At 41.2% G+C, this 23257-nt stretch overlaps 1 protein-coding gene across 1 annotated transcript in view; it reads left to right on the forward strand.

Annotated features, from left to right (window-relative positions):
- The window catches only part of LOC149474147 (uncharacterized), a 243718-nt gene that overhangs the window by 137951 nt on the left and 82510 nt on the right, over positions 1-23257 (forward strand). The window contains exons 6-7 of the mRNA XM_089672242.1: positions 4885-5000; positions 19718-19796. Coding sequence (XP_089528368.1) covers positions 4885-5000; positions 19718-19796 — 195 coding nt within the window. The remainder of the gene's footprint in view (positions 1-4884; positions 5001-19717; positions 19797-23257) is intronic.

Genomic DNA, 23257 nt, shown 5'->3' on the forward strand with positions numbered 1-23257 from the left:
TAACATTTGAATCATTTGAACTTTATACATTTTCAGCTTTTCTGCATGTTTGGTGTTTTTTCTTATATTACAAATGAGCATTCGCTGGCTAACAGTTAAAAAATCTATATATTCCCTGTTTCTGGACCAATCAGGCTTTTAAGAAAGCATCTGGGCAGGGATGCAATTTCAGGTCATTGATCCCTGGGATTGGAACAAGGATGCCTTATCCTTGTGTTACAAAACTGAATGCAACAGGAATGCACATGAAATGCACCCCAGGCTTTGAGTAAAGAGCATGCAAACTATCTAACCTATATCCCACAATTAAAAGAAAAGCCCATGTCAAGGTTACCTACCCTATGACCCTTTTGAAGAATGAAAAAAAAAACCCATGGGTGCTTTTTCCTAGTTTTTTTTCTTTTTTAAGGCTCAATGAAGCTTTTTTTTAACTTTATTCATCCAATAATATGGTAGAGAAAATGGTCTTAAATCTGAACTATAGGCACAAAAGATTTCATTTAAAGGGTAAGTTCACCTTTCATAACATGTTATATGTTACACTCTTATTAAGTTATGAATGCATCGGCCCTAAGTGACTGCTACTGGGGGATCTCCCCCTCCCCCGCTAGTTGTCAAATTTTTTAAAAACGTGGCTAACGATTTCTCAATGAACTACCGTGGCACTGTGGAGTGCCACGGTACTTCATTGATTCTTCTGTCAGTATATCTGCTGCTCATACATCCTGTATGACAAGCAGATATTCTGACAGATCTGCAGAAGACCTGCATGGCACCAGCGATCTGCTGATCACTGGTGCAATGGTTTCCAGGCTCCTGCAACCAAAAATAATAAATTCACATTTTTTTACCTGCAAAAAAATGTGCATTTATTATTTTTGGTAAAAAGGTGAACATATCCTTTAAATGTTTCATAACAGCCACTAATAACATAAATCTATTTTGTGTGCACCAAATAACTTTGCATTTTTTCCGTACTAAATTTTTAGGTTTGATTACAGCATGCCTTAAAAAGTCAAGCTTTTAAATGTATGTATTTTGCATAGGCCACCAATACTGTAAAAATCTAAATTTGCTAAAAATTAGCTAACTAGTTAACTAAACTCAGATATTCAAGAAAAGCTCCCCTGAACATGGGTATAGATTTCAATACATACACTACCCAGTTTATGTGGTGCTAGGCATCAAGGAACACCACTCCGCACTGAGAATAAAGGTTCAGTACAGCTTCCACTAATCAGTTCATTGGGGCTATTGGTTGTTAATTAATAGATGCAATCATTCAGCATTAAAAAATATAGGGTACAGTTAGGCTAGGTTCACATCTATGCTGGTTGCAGTTCATGTGTTTTTCAACTGCGTTTTGTGTATTTTGGACACACATTTATTATTATTATACAGTATTTATATAGCGCCAAAGGGTTTGCTCAGCGCAGTACAACAGCGAGGGGGACAGAACATGAGACAATACAGTAACAATACAATACACGAGGGGTTCGAGGGCCCTGCTCTTTCGAGCTTACAATCTAGGTGGGAGAGGATAGTGGTACTGGAGGAAGTGGCTGTGGGGGATGGAGTGGTGGGAGGAGTGGAGGAGATCGGTTGTTAGGTGAGGGTGGGGTAGGCTTCCCTGAAGAGATGGGTTTTCAGGGTGCGCCTGAAGGTGAGGAGGTAGGTGACAGTCTGATGGATTGGGGTGGGGAGTTCCAGAGAATGAGGGAAGTCCTGGAGTCGGGCGTGGGAGGAGGAGACCAGGGAGCTAGAGAGTAGGAGGTCCTGTGAGGAGCGAAAGGCACGGGTAGGGTGGTATTTGGGTATCAGGTCAGTTAGGTACCGTATTTGCCGGCGTATAAGACAACTTTTTACCCCTTGAAAATCTTCTCAAAAGTTGGGAGTCGTCTTATACGCCGGTATACGGCATACTGACACTTTTTAGGGGGGCGGCGCGGTGCCGCCGCCGCCCCCCCTTCCAACGGAAGGGACACTAAGTACAGGGGTGGGCAGGGGCTGTTTCTTACCTGGCTCCGGTCCCACGACGATCCGGTCCAGGAAGCGCGGCTGCTCCTTCAGTTTGGCCACTGGATGTTCGGCTGGCTGCTCGGCTCCGCCTCCTCACCGGTGATTGGCCGCCAGAACTGTAGCTCAGTAAAGGCACACAGGCGGCCAATCACCGGCGAGGGGGCGGAGCCGAGCGGCCCCGCAAAAATCAAGTGCAGGAGCAGTAGGTAAGTGTTCAGTGTAGAGGTGCTGCTGCAACCACATATGCTGGCTGCAGCAGCACCATACTAGAACAGGGTCAGGAAGTTTAATTGGTGTCAGTGGGAGGAATAGTGCCCCATCATTGGTATCATTGGTATCAGTGACACCAATGATGGGGCACTATTCCTCCCACTGACACCAACGATGGGGCACTATTCCCCCCCCCCACTGACACCAACGATGGGGCACTATTCCACCCCCCACTGACACCAATGATGGGGCACTATTCCACCCCCCACTGACACCAATGTTGGGACACTATTCCACCCCCCACTGACACCAATGTTGGGACACTATTCCTCCCACTGACACCAATGATAAGGCACTATTCCCCCCACTGATACTAATGATGGGGCACTATTCCTGCCACTGATACCAATGATGGGGCACTATTCCTGCCACTGATACCAATGATGGGGCACTATTCCCCCCACTGATACTAATGATGGGGCACTATTCCTGCCACTGATACCAATGATGGGGCACTATTCCTGCCACTGATACCAATGATGGGGCACTATTCCCCCCACTGATACTAATGATGGGGCACTATTCCTGCCACTGATACCAATGATGGGGCACCTATTCCCCCCACTGATACTAATGATGGGGCACTATTCCTACCACTGATACCAATGATGGGGCACCTATTCCCCCCACTGATACTAATGATGGGGCACTATTCCTGCCACTAATGCCAATGATGGGGCACTATTCCTCCCACTGACACCGATGATGTGGCACTATTCCTCCCATTGGTGTGCATTGGAAGAGGGGTAGTCTTATACGGCGAGTATAGCCCAAACACTACATTTTAGCAGGAAAAGTAGGGGGTCGTCTTATACGCCCAGTTGTCTTATACACCGACAAATATGGTAGTTTGGGACAGCGTTGTGAATGGCTTTGTAAGTCAGAGTTAGTAATTTGAATTTGATGCGCTGGGCAATCAGGAGCCAGTGAAGGGATTGGCAGAGGGGGGTGGCAGATGTGGAGCGGTTGGTGAGGTGGATGAGTCTAGCCGCTGAGTTCAGGATAGACTGGAGTGGGGATAGCGTTTGTTTGGGTAGGCCAGTGAGAAGGGAGTTGCAGTAGTCCAGGCGTGAGATGATGAGGGAGTGTACGAGTTGTTTAGTAGTGTCTGGGTTGAGGAATGTACGTATCTTGGAGATGTTGCGAAGGTGGAGCCTGCATGATTTTGAAAGTGATTGGACATGAGGTTGGAAGGAAAGGTTTGAGTCCAGGGTGACACCCAGGACTTTGGCGTGTGGGGTGGGATTGATGGTGGTGTTGCTAGTCGTGATGGAGAGGATGGGGGGGGGCACGGGCTGGGGGGAAAACCAGGAGCTCGGTTTTGGACAGGTTTAACTTGAGGAAATGGAGCGACATCCAGTCTGATATGTCGTTCAGGAGGTGGGCGATGCGGGCGGAGAGAGAGGGGGTGTGGTGTGCGGTTTTGCCACGTTTTGCGGGAGTTTTTATTGATAATAGGTAAGTATGACAGTTCTGTTCATGTAGTGCAACTTTGATGTGACCTTGCACTCTCTGGCACTCACGTAGCATCAAAGTAGCATCACAATTGCATCAAAGTAGTGCAGAAACCTTTATGTGACCAAAGTCCCATGTTAGAATTAGGGTTCAGGGCTAGTGTTAGGGTTAAGAGCCAGAGTTATGGTTAATGGCTAGGGTTAAATGTTAGGGTTAAGAGCTAGGGTTAGGATTAAGGACTAGGGTTAAGAGCTAGGGTTAGGGTTAAGGACTAGGGTTAGGAGCTAGGGTTAAGAGCTAGGGATAGTGTTAGAGTTAGAAGTAAGGTCTGGGCTAGAGTTAGGGTTAGGGATAATTATTAGGATTAGCAGTATTTGTTAGGGTTAGCATTTCAACCCTATCTCTAACCCTAACACTAATGTTCAACAATAACCCTAGCGCTTAACTTTAACTCTAGCCTTTAACCCTAACATATGACTGTTGTTAAATAAAGATTCCAGCACTACTTTGATGCTACTTGAGTGCCAGAGAGTCTAAAGCCACATCAAAGTCACACTACATAAACAGAACTATCATACCTGTTAGCAGAAGAAAAACACAAAACGAGGCAAAAACACAATACTTGTGTTTTTGTTGTGGGTCTATTGAAGTCTATTACACGCAAAACACAGTCTGCTGTGGGAAAAAAATTCCATGACCCCTTCCAAAAAACGGATTGGCTTAGAACACACAGATGTGAACTATATCCATAGGAAATCATGTAAAATGTACCGAAGTGCTTTTCTGCAAACTGGAAAATGCACTGAAATCTGCATATGTGGGAACCTAGGGTTGATGAACCTTTTTGTTGGCCATACAGAAAAACCTTGTAGGACCATGTGGTTTTAACAAATGGTCAAGCTCGATGAAGACATTGATTTTTTTTTAATAGGAAAACTAAAAAGACAAAGTGAAAGATTAATCAAAAGCTAAAGGATTATTTTGGACTTGTTCATAAAATTATGTAATATTCTATTTCAATACAAAATTAAAGAGCTTTTCACAATCACAATATATATCACCTCCTATTTTCTAAACTGGCAATGTATTTGGGTTTAGATCTCCAAATAATTAACTCCTAATGTGTCTATTTTAATGCAGATGTGTGGATTTGTTGTGTCGCTACAGAAGTTGTCGCTGTATCTGAAGCAAAAAAGACAAACATATGTGGAGAATGGAAGAGTTCAGTTCTATGAATTTCTAGAAATGCTGACAATGTAAGTTGTCAATCCTATTGGTAATTAAATGTAACTAGCATCTAGCAATAGACTGTCTCCTCCATAAGCAGTGTAAAATAGAGGATGGTAACTAAAGTGGTCTGAAATATTGGTTTATTATGCTAGGGGTGTTTAACTGTAAGCTGCACATGAAAAGTACTGACATACCATATGGCCAAACGTTTGTGGACATCTAACCATCACACTCACCTTCATGGCCATAGGTATGTGAATGTCCATCCTCTTTTCTTAGCTTGGGTGTTTCCAGTGAATGGTAAGGTTATCGCCACAGCATACAAAGCAATACAAAACATTTAAAACAAAAGTGCTCTTTTAGTCTTGTAGCAAACATTTTGGGAAAGCCTTTTTCTATTCCAGCAGGACTGTGCCCCATTGCATAAAGCAAGACACATAAAGACATGATAAATGATATTGGTGTGGATGAACTAAATTAGCCTGCTCAGAGCCTTGACTTCAACCTTAGAGATGAATTGGCAAGCAGGTTGTTAGCCATGTTCTGATTTTACTAATGTTCTTTTGGCTGAGCACACATTTTTACAAACACACTTTTAAATATTGTTTATTGGAAAGCCTTCTGAAAAGGTGTTGGAATAAGATGCCCAAGTTCATAATAGGGATAAGGTTCAAGTTTACAGCTACCATGGGTTTGCAGCAAATCCCAAGCTTTTGTTCAATTCAAAAATCGCAAACTTTTGGCCCCAAAACTTTGCAGTTTTACTTCCAGGAATAAGGAACAGCCCACAATTCAGTGCATAATCTGAAGGAATGGATAACCTAGCCCCCTCACTATTAAAATGTGGGCTCACAACAGTTGCATTGTCAGTTTGTGTATGAGATGTTGAAGAGAGCTGGCAATATTTTGTAGGGAGAGATACCATGCTATACTGTGTTGCACTGTTCTATGCTGTAGACTGGTGGGTAACTATCCTTTGCCCCAGCCCCAGTCTCAGTAATTTTGCTTCCTTTGTGATTTATTGAGGTATTTTTTCTTTCATTGAATATATATATATATATATATTGCTATAAAAAAGGTAACAGACATAAATCAACAGCATTAGATACAAAAATAGAAAGATCAAACAACTCAAACTAATTATAGCACTCCTAAAACAAGACAAAAACAAAACTAATATCAGCCCAGCATGTGTATCTATAATAAAATGTCCAAGCAAACAAACACCACCATCAATTATAGGTGAGATAATCTCCATACAAATCTCCACATAACAGTGTAGAAAACTCCTCCAGGTGAAAAAAAAACACTCTCAGTGCTCCCACACCAGTGCCCAGATCAAAGATTTACCTGAACAGTATGATCCTGAGAATGAGAAGTCATATAACACTTGAAAATAATTAGCTCAAATCCTAGATATATGATTTTGCTACTTCACTCACCATATATATCGGCAGCCACTCAGGATATTGTGCATGGAAAAATGAGAACACTCCACATAGTATAAAAGCAAAGGGTAGAACATTCCAAAGTGTAGGACCTTTTCTTGTATTTGAAACCAAAAACATGAGGTGTGCTTAGAATAAGCCACTGTATGTAACAAATCGCTGGTCCTTCAGTAATGGTGTGCTCCAACCGAGTACCAGGGCAGCTCTAATTCATAAAAAATGAGCCCAGGAAGATATAATTTTTGATGAAACATGCAGGGCAGAGCCCACCGTTGTAACTTCATCATGTATTACGGAATCTGGAAGTGAACTACACATTACCCTGGGGAATTTGATTTGCACAGCGCCGTCTATGTTATTATGTATCTGAGTAGCATTGTTTTTTTAATAAATGTTTGATACCATTGATCTTGCACAATGTGGAGCATTCTCATTTTTGCATGCACATTCTCCTGAGTGGCTGCCGATATCATGGTGGAGTGAAGTGGCGACGTCATAAATCCAGGATTCGAGTTAATTACTTCCAAGTGTCATATGTCTTCTCATGGGATTATAGGCTACACATTCATACACATTAAGTAAGACCAATAAATAAGACAATAAATTATAACAGTATTAAATGGCCTTGGCACCTTTATTGGTTATTGTATAAAAAATAAATCTTTATTAAATAAATTAATCATAAAGTTTAAAAAATGTGTAAAACAGTTCAGTCACAGGACTTGAGGGAGATAACACAAATCATACAGTCAACAAAGTCACCCCTTAAGCCAAGGGAGGGGAGCTCACCGAGCTAATCCTGGCCAACTTCATCAGGGTCCGGTGACAGCGCCCTTTTATAGTTGAGGTCACCTGCCATAGAATCTTCCAGAAGCAGGTGTTTCCCGCTGAAGCTCAATGTGACCACGTGACAGGTATCTTCAGGCCTTAAAGGGCCAGTAACATTAAAATAGCAGCAAATTAAAAATACATAAAAATCATTGGTAGCCATGCTCCCATGTCTGTGGGCCCTTTATTTGGTGCCCACATTTAATTGTGAGGATCATACTGTTTTTAATATTATGTGGTGATTTATATTAAGTTTATTTCACCCATAATTCACAGTGGCGTTCTTTTGTTTGCATTGACATTTTATTGTAGATACACATACTGGGCTGATAATAGTTTTGTTTTGTGAGTGCTGCACTTTAGCTTTATCTATTTGAGCTGTCATTAACCCTTTTTGCTGCCAGATCCATAAGTTGTACGGACCTGACATCAGGGGGTTGTATACACAATCCAGTAGCTTCAGCCACCGGGATTGTGTATAAAACTGACAGTCAGACTCCTGCCTGCCAGGTGGAAGCAGTAGCTGCCGCCCGATTGTTTCACAGCCCCTGGTACCAGTGCCCCCTCCTCCCGGTCGCACGCTCCCATCATGTATCCAGGCCCCACTTGCCCATCTGCAGACTCCGGTGGGTGCTGGGGGATTGAGGGGGGAGGGGAGAGAGGAGAGTGGACAAATGTCTGCTTCCCCCCCCTTGACTTGAAAGGTGACATGCATGACGTCACTTCCGGGTCACGGCTGTCACTTTCCCCAGCTAAAGTAGCTGGGGATACATGCATTGCAATGCAATCTGCATTGCAATACATCTAGTGAGACACATCTAGGAGACATGCAGGGTCTTTAGACCCTGCACTTCTCAATAAAGAGCACCTGTCACCTAAAAACAATCACATAGGAGGCTCTGTGTCTCTTTTTTATTGCAAAAAAAATAAAGTTTCACTCAAGCACATACCACCCCCCCCCCCAAAAAAAAATTTTTTTTTGAGGCCCCCACCCCCACATATACACATGTACAAACATAACCTCAAATGTTGGGGAGCCTATGCGTGAAAACAATCATTGCGATACACGTTACTTATTGCTGCAGCAATAATTCTAGCACAAGACCTTCTCTGTAACACTAAACTGATGACCTATAGGGGCTTTTGCAGCGCCACTTATAGAAAATATAGGGTACTGAAGTTTGTCGCCATTTCATAGGCACACACAAATTTAAGGTTTGGCATGTTGGGTATCTATCATCTTTTATATTTTTGCATTTCCTAGACCTTTGCGGTAATATCGGGTGGCATAACAAAATTTAAACAACCACTATTTTATTCTCTAGGGTGCCTGCTTTCAGAAAATATACGAATGTTTGGGGATTTGTGCAATCTTCAGGCCTGAAATCATTTTTTAAACATGTGTGCAAAAAATGCAAAAATGGCTCTGTAAAGGGCTAAATGAGTATTTAGTGATCATACCATGGGGATCTTTGTTCATTCACTTCCTGGTATAGAAAAGTAGTGGTCTGTCCCTGTCTCCTAATTGTGCTTCTGTATTTTCATACAGTCACATGGGCTTCCGATAAAGACTACAAGTAACCATTTCAAAACACATTACAGACATGGTCCACTATGGTCATTAATAGGAAATCTGAGCTGAGAAATGCCTTGAAATCATCACTGGAGTACACGATTACTGTGTAGACATAAAGTGGTTGCAAAGACTGCAAGAGTTCAGCAACAAAGATGCAACCAAGGGTAAAACAAGGTGAAATCAAGCATTTTATTTAAAAACAGATAAAAGTTTAAAATACACAGTGCTCTAGCAAAGTATATGCAACTTTGTTGGGATTTATTCTACTTTAATTCTACCTCTTGATACCATTGATGCTTTTTAAAGGAATATGTGCCGCAATCTAAAGTATTAATTAAGTAAGTAAAGTTATTAATGATAAAATAGTAAAATAGCTACAGTGACTTATTAAATATAAAACTCTGGGTCTGTGTACATTTTCTAGGCACCCATGTCAGGTTACTTACAGATCCATTCAGAGCAGCTGAAAAAAACCTAGCTGGTATTGTTCAGAAGGCTATAGTGTACGTCTATGGAACCCTACCCATTTTATATACACTCGTTTCTGAATACAGTCCAATGCTAGCTAAAATGCTATTTTACTGCATTGCACCAACTGCACAGTGACTGCATTTACTGTACAATTAAAGTGAACTCTGTATGGCATCATCATTATCATCATCATCATCATCAGCTAGGTCTGTTGTGTTTGTGCTGTACAAATCCATTAGGAACGTGTCAAATGGTACACATAGATGCACATCGTAAAGTCCCTAAACGATTTGCCTAATTTAGCAAAAGGAATGAACAAGAGCGAGGATAAGTAGATCTAGTGCTCTTGCATAATGGGCTTACACACAGCGAACGTGATCCCTGAACCATACACTAATGTTCAATGTGTATGCTGCAGTCCAAATTGGTGTGTGCATTTAACATCCAATATTGCTGCTTTTGCGCCTTCTGTTCTAATAAAGTGTACTAAGGCATACTCGTGTCAATGATTTACCTGATAATGAAAAAAAAAACAACTGTTAACAGTTCACCAAGCAATAAAATGTGAATGCGCCAAAAAAAGCGATAGATAAAAAATACTCATGCACTGTAATGCTGGAGCAAAACGGTCGTGTACGCATAGGAATTTATCATTGAAAACCTTTTACAGAGGTACCAGCATGTACAATAGGTATTGGTGTTCTTGTAATGGCTACAGCAGGAATATTTGTCCTGTGATGCTCTCAACACAGAAAGCCCTATCACATTTTTATTCACTGTCTAAATCCTGCCACCCTAACCCATGCAAAATTTCCAAAATTCACCCATTCTTAAGAAATGACACCACCAAGCTTCTGATTCACTCTTGTTATTTTTCACCTCGACTACTACAATTTGATATTCCCTTCAGTCAACCAAAAATGCCATAATTACTCAACTTGCCAACCATCCAGTGGCCACCACCCCTCTCTACCAATCTCTTTACTGGTTTCTGATCACCCAATAAAGTTCAAAATCTTAACAATAACATACAACGCAAAACAAATAAAGCTATCTACATCTGCGCCAATCTACTTCACCAACCTCATTTTAAAACATCACACAAACTGCATTTCAACTGCACTAAGGTAAAAACATTCAGCTACATTTTCTACCCCCTTCCTAGAAACTCTTACTTTGTGTCCTCTGAATGATCCAGCACTGTGCCTGAATGCAGGTCTTCACTTCCTTGTCTCACTGTTACGTACCTGATAGGAGACTGAAATTACAAGGTCAGCCTTACTTGTATCTCCAGCCCAGGCCCCATTGGAAGTGGAAAAGAGAGTACCGAGGTACAAGAGGAACACGAGTGCCAGCAGATGTTGATAGGAGACCTTGCAGCAGGAGATGTGGTCACAAGGAGACTGGCAGACCATTGATTCAGGAATGGTAGCCGTGCTCAGTAGTCCAGCCTTGGTTAAAGGGGCACTCCGCTTGCACTATAGGTTCAGGATAAGTGGGTTGCTAGAGACCCCAGCAGACTTGAGACAGGAAGACTTGAGACAGGAACACTCAGTGGTGCACAGAGCTTGTACAGCAGACAGCCAAGCAGGCACTCAAACAGAACGGGAAGCCAGGATCAGAGACAGGAGCGTAGTCACAGGAATAGCTAGGGTCATCAACAGGCGGGCAGCAAGATACCAAATCATGAGCAGAGCCAAAGTCAGGAACAGAGCCAGGTCAGAAACTTGCAACATTTCCATGCATGAGTTACATAGTTAGTCTGGCTGAAAAAAGACACAAGTCCATCTAGTTCAACCATAAAAGGGAAGATAAAAAATATAATCCTATACCTAGTTGATCCAGAAGAAGGCAAAAAACCTACCAAAACATGATCCAATTTTCTGCTGCAGGGGAAACATTCCTTCCTGATCCCCAGAGAGAATCAGATATTCCCTGGATCAACTTTACCTATACATGTTAGTATCCAGTTTTATTATATGTATCTAGGAAAGAATCCAGGACTTTTTTAAAGCAACATACTGAGCTGGCCAGAACCAATTCTTGGGGGAGTCTATTCCACATTTTCACAGCACTTACTGTGAATAAACCTTTCCGTATTTGGAGATTAAATCTCTTTTCCTCCAGACGAAAAGCGTGCCCCTTGTCCTCTGGTATGACCTCAGGGTGAATAACTACAACGAGTTTACTATATGAACCACTGATGTATTTATACATGGTGATCATATCCCCCCCTTAATCTGCTCTTCTCAAGAGAGAATAAATTCAGTTTCTCTAATCTTTCCTCATAGCTGAGCTCCTCCATGCCTCTTATCAGTTTGGTTGCCCTTCTCTGTACTTTCTCTAGTTCCCCAATGTTCTTTTTGCGAATTGGTGCCCAAAACTGAACTGCATACTCCAGATGAGGTCTTACTAATGATTTGTACAGAGGATAATATGATATCTCTCTGTCTGCAGTCCATACCTCTTTTAGCACCTCTTTCTATGCTTATTAATATTAGCAATGCATCTATGCACATTTCTATGAGTGCTGCTATGCGCATATCTAAGTGTCAGCCATCTTACTGGAATTCCCTGACACTCAAAAGAGGCTCAGGCAGCAGCGGAAGCCATTTGTAGGCAGGTGCTTACAGGTTGTTAGTGTTGTGTATTGAGCTAGTTAATGCATCAGGCTGCCCTTGTGGGGAAAGGGTTAAAACTTGGTGCAGCATTTTCCCAGGCTTTCCTGGGCACTACCCTCCATGCTGTGTTGCTATAAAAAGGGGGAAGGCTTTGCTTGGGCACGCTTAGCCATGGCCTGGATGGGAAGTGACACCAGAGATAGTAAAGAAAATCCACAGCAACCCACGGAGCACCCTTAATGGGAGCTACACCTTTAAGACAAAAATAATACATGCCATGCAGGTCTCTTGCAGACCTGTCAGAATATCTGCTTGCTGTATGAGATGTACAAGCAATTAGATATTCTGACAGGAAGCTTCAATGAACTACCACAGCGTTCCACAGCGCTGCTGTAGTTCATTGAAAACTACAAACCCACACCCACTAAGGCTGTTGGGACTTGCAGTTCATTCATTCACGGAAGTCCATGAATGAATGATGCGGCCATGAGGGCGGAGCCCCGCAAGGCTGCACTGTTTTCAAATTTGACAGATAGTAAGGGGAGACTTCACCCCGTATTATCTGTTTGAGGGAGGGGGGGGGGGTGGGCGGTGACTGCGGCTATGAAAACATGTTACATGTTCCACCCTAAAAACGGGTGGAGCACATAACATGTTCCCAAAGGTGAACTTATCCTTTAAGGACACTTAGCTTGGGGAAGGCAGCCTCCAGTTAGGGAGATAATTTTGCAGTATGTTCTTTATTTTTCTGGATTGTCCTGTCAAGATGTCCAGTAAAGTTTATTACGTGTTTCATACCTGATCTGAAAATAATACAAAGGGGTGCGTGGTGGTGCAAGGCATATCCAGAAGAACAGGGCCTGTTACACATGCAAGGGGTAAAGAGGAAGACATGTATTTACTAAGAGCAACCAATACAAAAGCGAATGATATGGCAGCCAGACAGTGAAAGGACAGTACCGGCAGGGGTGACGGGTTCACTGTTTAATAAGGGGATCAGTTCGCCAAATCCCTCCCTAGCAGTCAGTAGCCCCAGAAACCAGGACCAAACCCATGTGGTACAGAAGGAGTTATGAAGTTGAGTCATGCATGCAGGAGGTCTATGCTTGTTCCACAATGGGATCTGTACTCTATCAGTGGGAGCAAGGTGACAGTAAAGCTACACTGATGGAACAAGGCAGAAGCTCAGCTGTGTTCCCTTCTTAATGCTACATTCCAGGAGGCAAGGTGTGTGTCATAATGGTTCACAGTATGGAGCCTCAAGTGCGGTACAGCTGCATCCGGGGTATGGCTCGCTTCTGAGTACGGGATGCTGTCTTAATGTTGGGTCACATGAACGTGGCAACGTCTGGTCCCGGGCATTAAAGAACGCGTATGTGAAAAGAGGTATTCCCGCCCACAAATTGGCTCCTGCTGCTTTCAGTCAAATCCTGTGACAAGGGAGCGGAGGAATGGACAGGGTGCTCTGTGTGTGTCTCTGGATTCACACAGCCCAGGTCAGGAGTACACCCACATGTGTGCCTCCTTAGCACATGGCTTGCTATGGGGTCACTCAGAAGAAGAAGGGGTGGAGAGTGCTAGTGGAGAGCCGCTAAAGAAGAGGTAAGGGACCACTCTGTGAAATATGGTTGCACAGACAGGTAAGTGTAATCAACTTCCTTATTTAAAAAAAAAGCTTTAATATCACTTTTACAATTATATCAGTATGCACTTTTGAGGTTTTGTTCCCACATGACTAGCATATGTAAAATTCCCAATATTGGATGGACCCAAAAACATTAAAGAAAAATCACATTTTTATTTTAGCAAAGTCATAGCTTAGATTCTGTATATTTGGACTTTGGAACATATGCTCCATAACAAACCACACTTGTTAGTAAATACAGTGTATGTACTGTATATTGTTGTATCTCCAAAAAACAGACCTGTGGGTGAGACTTTATAAGCACCTTGAAAAATGAAACAATTACTAACAAAATGATAAAATTACACAAAAATTTTATACAGCAAACCTTTTTTTTTTTCTTTGATTATGTGCGTTTTCTGCTCAAATGCAATAATTACAAAATATTACATTAACACATATTAAATTAACAAAATATTAATCGTCATAAAATAAATAATAATAATAGTCATAAAATATATATATATATATATATATATATATTTACTTAATTTTTATGTATTTATTTTGGGTAGGGTCAGGGGTTATGGGTTACTTATATATATATATATATATATATATATATATATATATATATATATATATATATATATATCTTTATTTTTGTACATTAATTAAGATAAATTAACCCCTGACCCCAACAATAAATAAATACAAATAAATACATAAAATAAAGTAACCCCTAACCCTAATCAAAAAGAACTAAATAAAATTAATAAATCAATTAATTAACCTGTAACCCTAACCTCTAACCCCTAACTCTAACAAAAATAAAATAAAAACAAAGTTATTAAATAATAAATGTAAAATTTATTTATATTTAATACATAACTCCTAATACATAAATTATCCCCTCATTTTAACTCTAACCCCTATCCCTAACTCTAACCCTAACCTCTAACCCAAACCCTACGCTACCCGTAACTTGAAACCCATCCCCTAACCCTAACAAAAAATGAAAAAACAAAACAAAATTAATAAAGAAAAAATAATAAAGAAAATCTGAAGAAATAGCCCCCCGAAAATTGAAAAGAATCAACAAATGATGAAACAGATGCTAATTTTTCTACTGGCTATTAAAATAACACTCAAAAACTCTTTAAAAAAGGTTGTACAAAACAGTGCAAAATCACTCAAAAATGTGCATACACATGTGCAACAAAATGCCCAAAAAAACTCTTAATAATGCAATGCTCAGATGTGAATTCAGCCTAAAGTATCAGCCACAAGTCTGTTGTTTGTAGTTAGTATTATTTGGGATGAGGCCACATCTTGCCATAATATTATCCTCTTTATGTATGTAGCCAGCATGTATGTCAGGTCAGGCACATTGTAAATATGAGAATGCAATTTGCTTGCTGATGCATTATGGATGTGCTGACACACACTCATAAGCCTTAGTAAATTAAGCCCATTACAACTATGTTGATATAACCAATCTCTTACACTTTTAGGCTGGGGCAGCAACAGCCCAGTTTTAACCATTGGTGTTTCTGCTGCTTTAATAATAAATTTAAGTAATACATTTGTTAAATATATGTACCGTATATGTTACCTTAATATTTTCAGTTCTTTTTTTTCCTGACTCTTCTGTTTGCAGACGAAGTCTATGTGAGATACCCTTCAGGTTACCTGCAAATTCCTCATACTGATTCAGCCCCTGCTTTGATCCTTACACTATGATACCTGTGCTGTGCCCTCTCACTAATAAATGGCTGAGGTTATGTTTTGTTTCTGTTGTTGGGCTCAGCTAATGAACTTATTAGCAAGAAGATATATTATAATGAGTACAAGGGGATGCGCTAAAAAGAAAGGAAAGAAAAACACAAAAATCACTAACATTTTCACACAGTCGACATTTAAATCATGCCAGGACAGTATCAAGGGTGTATTTATAAAGCAAGTGAATTTTACATACATGCCCCTTGAAGATTCACCTTCAGTAAGTGTTTAAGTGAATTTTAAATTATGGTAATTGATTCACAACCATAAATGTTTGGTGAAGTTCACATTTTCTGCCTAATAAATATTTGTTCAGAGCAGAGCGGTGAAACAGTATTTTTAGCCAGTTTTTAAAAAAAATATCAAAAGCCAAAATATTTTTACAAATTTTGGACAAAGTAGAACATAGTTTATTAAAATTATGATTCCCCCCCCCCCCCCATTCCTGTTCTGGTGAGAATTCAAAATTTTGGATTTCACGTCACTTTCTGTCCCAAGGACAATGGAGACCAGAACAAATAGAGAGTGCATCTCCCTAGCGAGAACATAGACAACAATAAAAACCTCATTGGGGTTCTAACCCACCACAACTTTACCTAAAGCTGAAAAAAGGTTTGACCTTTATTATACTTCAAATGCTAGTACTCAATGTAAATTCTCAGCAGAGCTCCAAAATCATTGTTAACCCCTTGCCACTCTAGGCTAGTTTCCTCTTTGTATTACTACTGGAACTGATATAAAGCAAAGATTTTACTTACCTGTGATTTCCGTAAACACTTAGATGAAAAGCAGAATTGTAATAGGGACCAACTCTAGCAGTTGGGGGAGGGGGTCTTTTGAAAACTTTGGGACACATTTTCACACAACATTTTCCTTTAGAGCTTCAGGATCTTCTAAAACATGGTCCTGAATAACCTTTTTGAATTCAGTTTCACCTCAGATTCTTAATGTGGGTTCTTTTAGGACTGCTTGAGGGATCCTTAAATTTTGATGGGCATACACCCATTCTGAAAAATGGGTGTATGTCTTCCCTGGTAGCAGTACTGTACAACAGTAATGTCTAACATGGATTGCATGCTCTTCTTCACAGAAATATTTCTTCGTAGCAATAGAAATCTGACATGGCATTTGGTACTGGTGTATGCTAATTCAACTTTTTTTTCAACCTTTTTTCAATCACGTCACCCTTTAAAATTATACACCCCATTCTAAAATGTAAAAAAAAAAACCAACTAAACATATAGTTTTACATAGCTCAACAACATTCACACACATAGGGCTCCCAACATTAGAGATGGTTTATTCTTCCAAAGAAAATACATCTTTGCACACTGGTACTGACTAGTATTCCGGCTTTTCTCTTCTCCCTCACTCATCTAAAGTGACCCCAATCCTGATGGAGGGAGGCACCCATAGTGCTCCTTATCAACCGATGACATCATTGGCTTAGCTGGTTGTAATGCTGCATAATGCTGCAAAAAAGTGTAGCTTTTGCTGGCTTGTGGACAATTTTGGGCAATTTGAGGTAATGTTTAGGCATTTTGCCTAGGCACTTGGGTGACAGGATGTACACAAAATATTACAAAGGTACATACGCATGCGCATACAAGTCAGTATAATAAAGTGGGATATGAGTCGTAGTAATTCTGGTTTCCTAAGATTGTAAAATCAAGTGTACTGCACAGCCTGTTACAACCAGGGTGCCATGGCACCCTGGGATGCCTTCTTATTCTTCATGGATAAACCAGGAAACTAGATTTAATACAACTCATAATCCCACTTTATTATGCTGACTTGTATGCACACACGAATGTACCTTTGTAATATTTTCTGTACATCCTGCCACCCAAGTGCCTTCATGCTATTGTTATTTGCAACTCAGTCAATACATTGAACAAGAAAAAGACTGTATGTACCCTGTTAGTATATTTTTTGCTGTCTGTGTTTCTTTGGGAATATTTACGGTAGCTCTGCTTTCTGTCTAGGGATGCAATGAGAAATAAGAGGAAATTCCTAAGGTGAGAAGTCCCCTATTAGCCAGTTATCACTGGAACAGCTGTACCCATTGGAAGCTGTACCCTTCTTCCTGTTCTGGAGATATCTGTAACATTTTGGGCCTCCCATCACCATCTGGCTTGGGGACATTGGTCACCAGATCAAAAAGAGAGGGTGAAGCTACTATACTTAAAGGGCACACAGAAAGCAAAAACTATTAAAAAGTGGTTTTTAATTCTTCCATATTTTATGCAAAACAAGCAAAAATGTTTTGCTATACATACACTTTAACTTGGCAATGTCCTGCCTTTCCCTATTCTTAGAAAAAGACCAGCATCCACATTTAAGGTTCAGAAGAGTAACTAATATGATTAAACCTGCATGATCAAAGTGGAAGGATTGACTCCCCATGACCCATGCCTGCAGCAGCCAGTAATCAAGGCATAAGTGGATGGGCACTACCTCGATACCTTGGCATCAGATTGTAGAAATGGCTGCTGTTTTGTTGTGGAGAGGTAGAAGGGTTGGGTAGAAAATTAGTGGTTGCTGTTAACAGAGATATGGCACAGATGAACAAATCAGCAACCATCCAGTATGAAAAGTAAGAGAATGCCTGGTTGCTAAGCTGCACTCTCAGACAAAGTCTTATCTATGTCATACATACTGTAAAGTGCTTAGCAAAAATGACGGTGGCATGCTGCATCTGAGACTCTTATTACCAGAGTACCAGCCAATTTGCCAAACTGCCAACAGAGAAGACTTTGTGCCTGCCGTTTGTTGTGTTTGTCAGCAGAGAACACATTTGTTGACTTTTGCACTCTGACAAAAAAATGCTGGTGGCATTCTATATCTGAAAAGCTCACTAGTCACTCACCATAGTACCAGTCCATTTGTTATACTGACAGCTTACATATTGATGTTAACAAAACTGGTCATTTCTTTTTTGTGACTGTCCTCTGATGTGAAGGGTTTCTGTACTGCAAGCACATAACTTCAACCAGCTTCTACTCCTGAAACACCAAACCCTTTCATAGAAAAAAACTATTTTAACCACTTGAGTGCTTGTATCTGTATACCTCTTATGGACCAGAGCAATTTTCAAATCTCCAGTATGAACCTGTTTATTTGGAAATAATTGTCATTATTTATTATAACAAAGTAATGCACACATTTTTTTAATGTGACACTAAACAATATCCTTGTTTTCCAACAATAATTTATACACATTCACTACTTAATGGCTCTGTAAACTGTTTTTCATTAAATTGTTTCTTTACTGTGTTTTTCTGCCTCCTCAGTGAGCTCATGAACCTCTCCTTTTACCCCTCATTTTCATTTATTTGGAACGAACAATGCAAGTTAGTCACAATCATGGTCTCTGCTCTATGCACACTACACATTTTATAGTCCATATACCATCAAGGACATGCTTTATTAAATTTTGGAAAATACATTTGTTTTATACAACAATACGATGTTGTCCACTTTCTGTACCTGTAAAGTCCCATTTGGTTTTTATGGTTCTTTATTTGATAGATGAGGGATGAGGCACGTTTGCAGTCTGTTTTTTATATAATTGGATAAAGTAGGCATTGTTTTGGCAATATTTGCCTGCAAGATGGTTGCATGTTGGTTGAAATGAATAGACTTGTGTCCTTTTTCAACCAGATTAACTACAGTATGTAAGATATATTGTATTATCTGTGCAATCTATAGACAAAAAAAAAGTATTGTATGCAGTGGTTTTTTTTTCAATTCTTTATCAAAAAGTCAGAATAATGATATAAGTGTGTTGAGGCTCCAAGGTATATTGCCATGGGCACTGAACCATAAAACCAATCCTGAGCTTGTTCCTCCAGTGTTTTTTTTTAACCACTTGCCCTCCAAAGGATTTAACCCCCTTCCAGACCAGGCCATTTTTTGCGATATGGCACTGTGTTATTTTAACTGACAATTTCACAGTTGTGCAACGCTGTACATAAATGAAATTGATGACCTTTTTCCCCACAAATAGAGCTTTCTTTTGGTGGTATTTGATCACCTGTGCGGTTTTTTATTTTTTGCGCTACAAGCAGAAAGGGTTGGAAAATATGTTTCACAATGGAAAAAAACTGCCTAACAGCTAGGCTTCTGAGAATGCATTTTTTTCTTTTTTCTCCTTTAATAGTCTGTCTTCTATCTGCATGCTGCTTGTGCTGCTTTTCATTCCTCCACCCTGAGGTCTGCTGTACAATAGACTGCAAGGGGCTAAAACCAGATCAAATTTGAGGTACTTACACTGCATGATTAAAAATATACTTTAAGGAGGTATTACTGAACACAAAGCTGCATTCAAATGTCTTTTTTTTATGCCCAGAGTTGAATTGATTGTGCTTTACCTTTTACCTTTTTCTTTAAGATGTGAACCAAGGAAGACATTTTCCATCCAAGAAAAAAGGGTACAAAGTACTGACAAGACAAGCAGAGGTTGTTACCAGGTATGGAGTCCAGGACCGTCTTTAATATTGATTGGACCCTGGGCAAACATTTTCATGGGCTCCATGCAATTTCACTCTCGACCTGCTCTGAGACAATCAATAAATAGCAGCTAGACTCAAAATCTGTTTATTTAGCAGATTAGGCAGCAATTGCAATTGGTTGCTGGAGGTTATAGCATATCATTGCAGCTCACTGACTGGTTGGCAAAGGTTACAGCACACATTACGGCTCATTGATTAGTTTCTAGAAGTTACAGCACATGATTTCTGCTTGCTGATTGGTTGCTAGAGGTTCCTGAACATCATTACTCACCCATTGGTTGCTAGAGGTTACTGTACATCCTCCCCACTCAATGATTGGTTGCTAGAGATTACAGTGGATCACTACTGTTCACTTATTGATTTCTAGAAGTTACTGCACATTATTACAGCTCACTGATTGCTAGAGGTTACAGCACATTATTACTGCTCACTGATTGGTTGCTATTGGTTACTGTGCATCATTACCACTTACTTATTGATTGCTAGAGGTTACAACACAGCATTACAGCTCACTGATTGGTCGCTAGAGTTTACAGCACTTAATCATGTCTCACTGATTGGTTGCTGAAGGTTACAGCACATAATTTCCTCATTGCCTGCACACAATGGACTTGGAAGGCAATGGTACCCACTAATAGACAGAAAACCCCCAGAGAATCACGGAGTCCTGGAATCAGTGGCAGTGCTGGAGGTAGATTGTGATCAGTGACAGTGCTGGGGGGGGGGGTTGTTTGGGATCAGTGGAAGAGGTGGGGGGAAAAGGGATCAGTGGCAGTGGTGGGAGGATGGGATAACTGGCAGTGCTGTGGGGATGGGATGAGTGGCGGTACTGGGGGGAATGGGACCAGTGGCAGTACTTGGGGGGAGGGGATCAATGGCAGTGCTTGGGCTGGATGGGATCAGTGCCAGTGCTAGATGGGGATGGGAAGTGACATTTCTACATCAACCACCAATGTAAGAGAGGATTTACACTGACCACCAGTGTAAGAGCAATTCTGCACTTACCACCAATGCAAAGGGAAATTTACACCGACCTCCAATGTAATGGGGGAATTTGCACTGACGACTAATTTAATGAACAATTTACACTGACAATCAATGTAATAGGGGATTTTTTACTAACAACCAATACATTTCTAGACTGGCCACCAATATAAGGGGGAATTTACACTGACCATCAAATTAAGGGGGGGTTTCTACGTGGACCACCAATGTAAAGGAGGATTCAACACTGACCACAAATGCAAGTTAGGATTTTTTTACCGACTACCAATCGCTTTCCTGACACCACAGAAATGTGCTGCACTTTAACAGATACACAGCAGTGACAATAATTGTTAATAATAAAAGCAGGGTGTAGCGCTAAAATATCAATATAAATAAATATAAAGGCAAATATTTGCACTTATATCAAATAACAGAAGCACACTAAAATAAAGTGACTTGGTGATATGAAAATGTGTCAGTTTCATAAATAATAATTGCATATACACAACATAAAAAACGCATCATAGATGAGCATGAAAATCCAGTGACAAAGTGCTTGTATCTAGATAAAGTGAAATGCAAAGTGATAACTGTGTCACTTAATGGTGACCAATAAAGTGCAAAGTGCCAGACGTATTAACCAAACAATAGTCCACAGTTAAGGTGCATGAAAGATTGTGATGATCTTCAAAATCCAGTGATCTGATCTGGTATTGTGGTGATGTGATATCATGTGATAAGATTGTGCACTCACCAGATACACAATCAGACTGCGAATTTAGAAATACCAATCTCAGAAAACTAGAGGTCCCTTTATGGTCTTGTCTGGTCAGGTGCCACTCACTACCTGGCATCCACTGTCACACTTGGTACAGCCGCTCTGTGGGTGTTAACAGCCATTTGTCAAAAATATATGCCTTTATGGACCTTCTTTGCACTAAATGCAGCTCTGAAGCAGGTATATTTTTTCATATGGTGTGGGTATGCCCAGGAGTGCAGAAGTTAAGAGTAGACCCAACCTATATTAGGTCATATGCGCTTCCCCTTTAACTGGGGTTCTGGCACTGATGTGAACAAATGATCAAATTGGAAGCAGAGAGGACTATATATTCTTTCTTTTTCTGAGCTTGCCGATGTCCTTGTCTGAAGCATTATGGTGGATGGATTTGGGTTGTAAATCATCTGGTGGCTGGAGTGGTGATAGTTGCTGAGGTATACAAGAACCCCAGTTAAAGGGGAAGGCAAATATTCAGTGGTGTATTTAGTTTTTGTGCTGCCCTAGGCAACGCCCCCGCCCCTTTCCCAGTGAGAGAGAGGTTGCATGGTGACAGGAATCAGGGTGTAAAAGGTGGTGACAAAGAATCGGTGTACACAGTGTATTATGGGGGGTGATGGGGGAGCCATAGCTGTACGAAGGGTGTGATGGGTGTAAGCAGGAATTGTGGAGTGTGACGGGTGGTGAGAGGTGCAGGAGGGTTGATGTGATTGGTGTGTGCAGAGTATAGCAGGGTGGGATCTATGAGATATGCTGGCAGGATATGTTGGGGTGTGATGGGTGTAACGGAGAGTGTTGGGTGCTGTCAGGTCTCTGCAGGGGGTAGATGGGTGTATGCAGGGTATGGCGGGATGTAAATTCCCTCCAACTCACAGACTGAACCCCCCAGAGTGATCTCCCCTCCCCCACAGAGACTGCCCCATATACACTGATTCCCCCCCTTACAGACTGCCTCCATATACACTGATTGACCCCCCTACAGACTGCCCCCATATACACTGATCCCCCACAGACTGACCCCATATACACTGATTCCCCCTACAGACTGCCCCCATATACACTGATCCCCCACAGACTGCCCACATATACACTGATCCCCCCACAGACTGACCCCATATACACTGATTCCCCCCCCAAGCACAGACTAGCCCCATATACACTGATCCCCCCCCCCCCCAAGCACAGACTAGCCCCATATACACTGATTCCCCCCCCCAAGCACTGACTAGCCCCATATACACTGATCCCCCCCCTCCAAAGCACAGACTAGCCCCATATACACTGATTCCCCCCCCCCAAGCACAGACTAGCCCCATATACACTGATTCCCCCCCCCAAGCACTGACTAGCCCCATATACACTGATCCCCCCCTCCAAAGCACAGACTAGCCCCATATACACTGATTCCCCCCCCCCCAAGCACAGACTAACCCCATATACACTGATTCTCCCCCCCCCCCAAGCACAGACTAGCCCCATATACACTGATTCTCCCCCCCCCCAAGCACAGACTAGCCCCATATACACTGATTCTCCCCCCCAAGCACAGACTAGCCCCATATACACTGATTCTCCCCCCCAAGCACAGACTAGCCCCATATACACTGATTCCCCCCCCCCCAAGCACAGACTAGTACCCATACACACTGATTCCCCC

Source organism: Staurois parvus, unplaced genomic scaffold (assembly GCF_062004578.1).
Source record: "Staurois parvus isolate SC_StPar_1 unplaced genomic scaffold, SC_StPar_1.0 ptg000011l, whole genome shotgun sequence".
NCBI lineage: Eukaryota > Metazoa > Chordata > Amphibia > Anura > Ranidae > Staurois > Staurois parvus.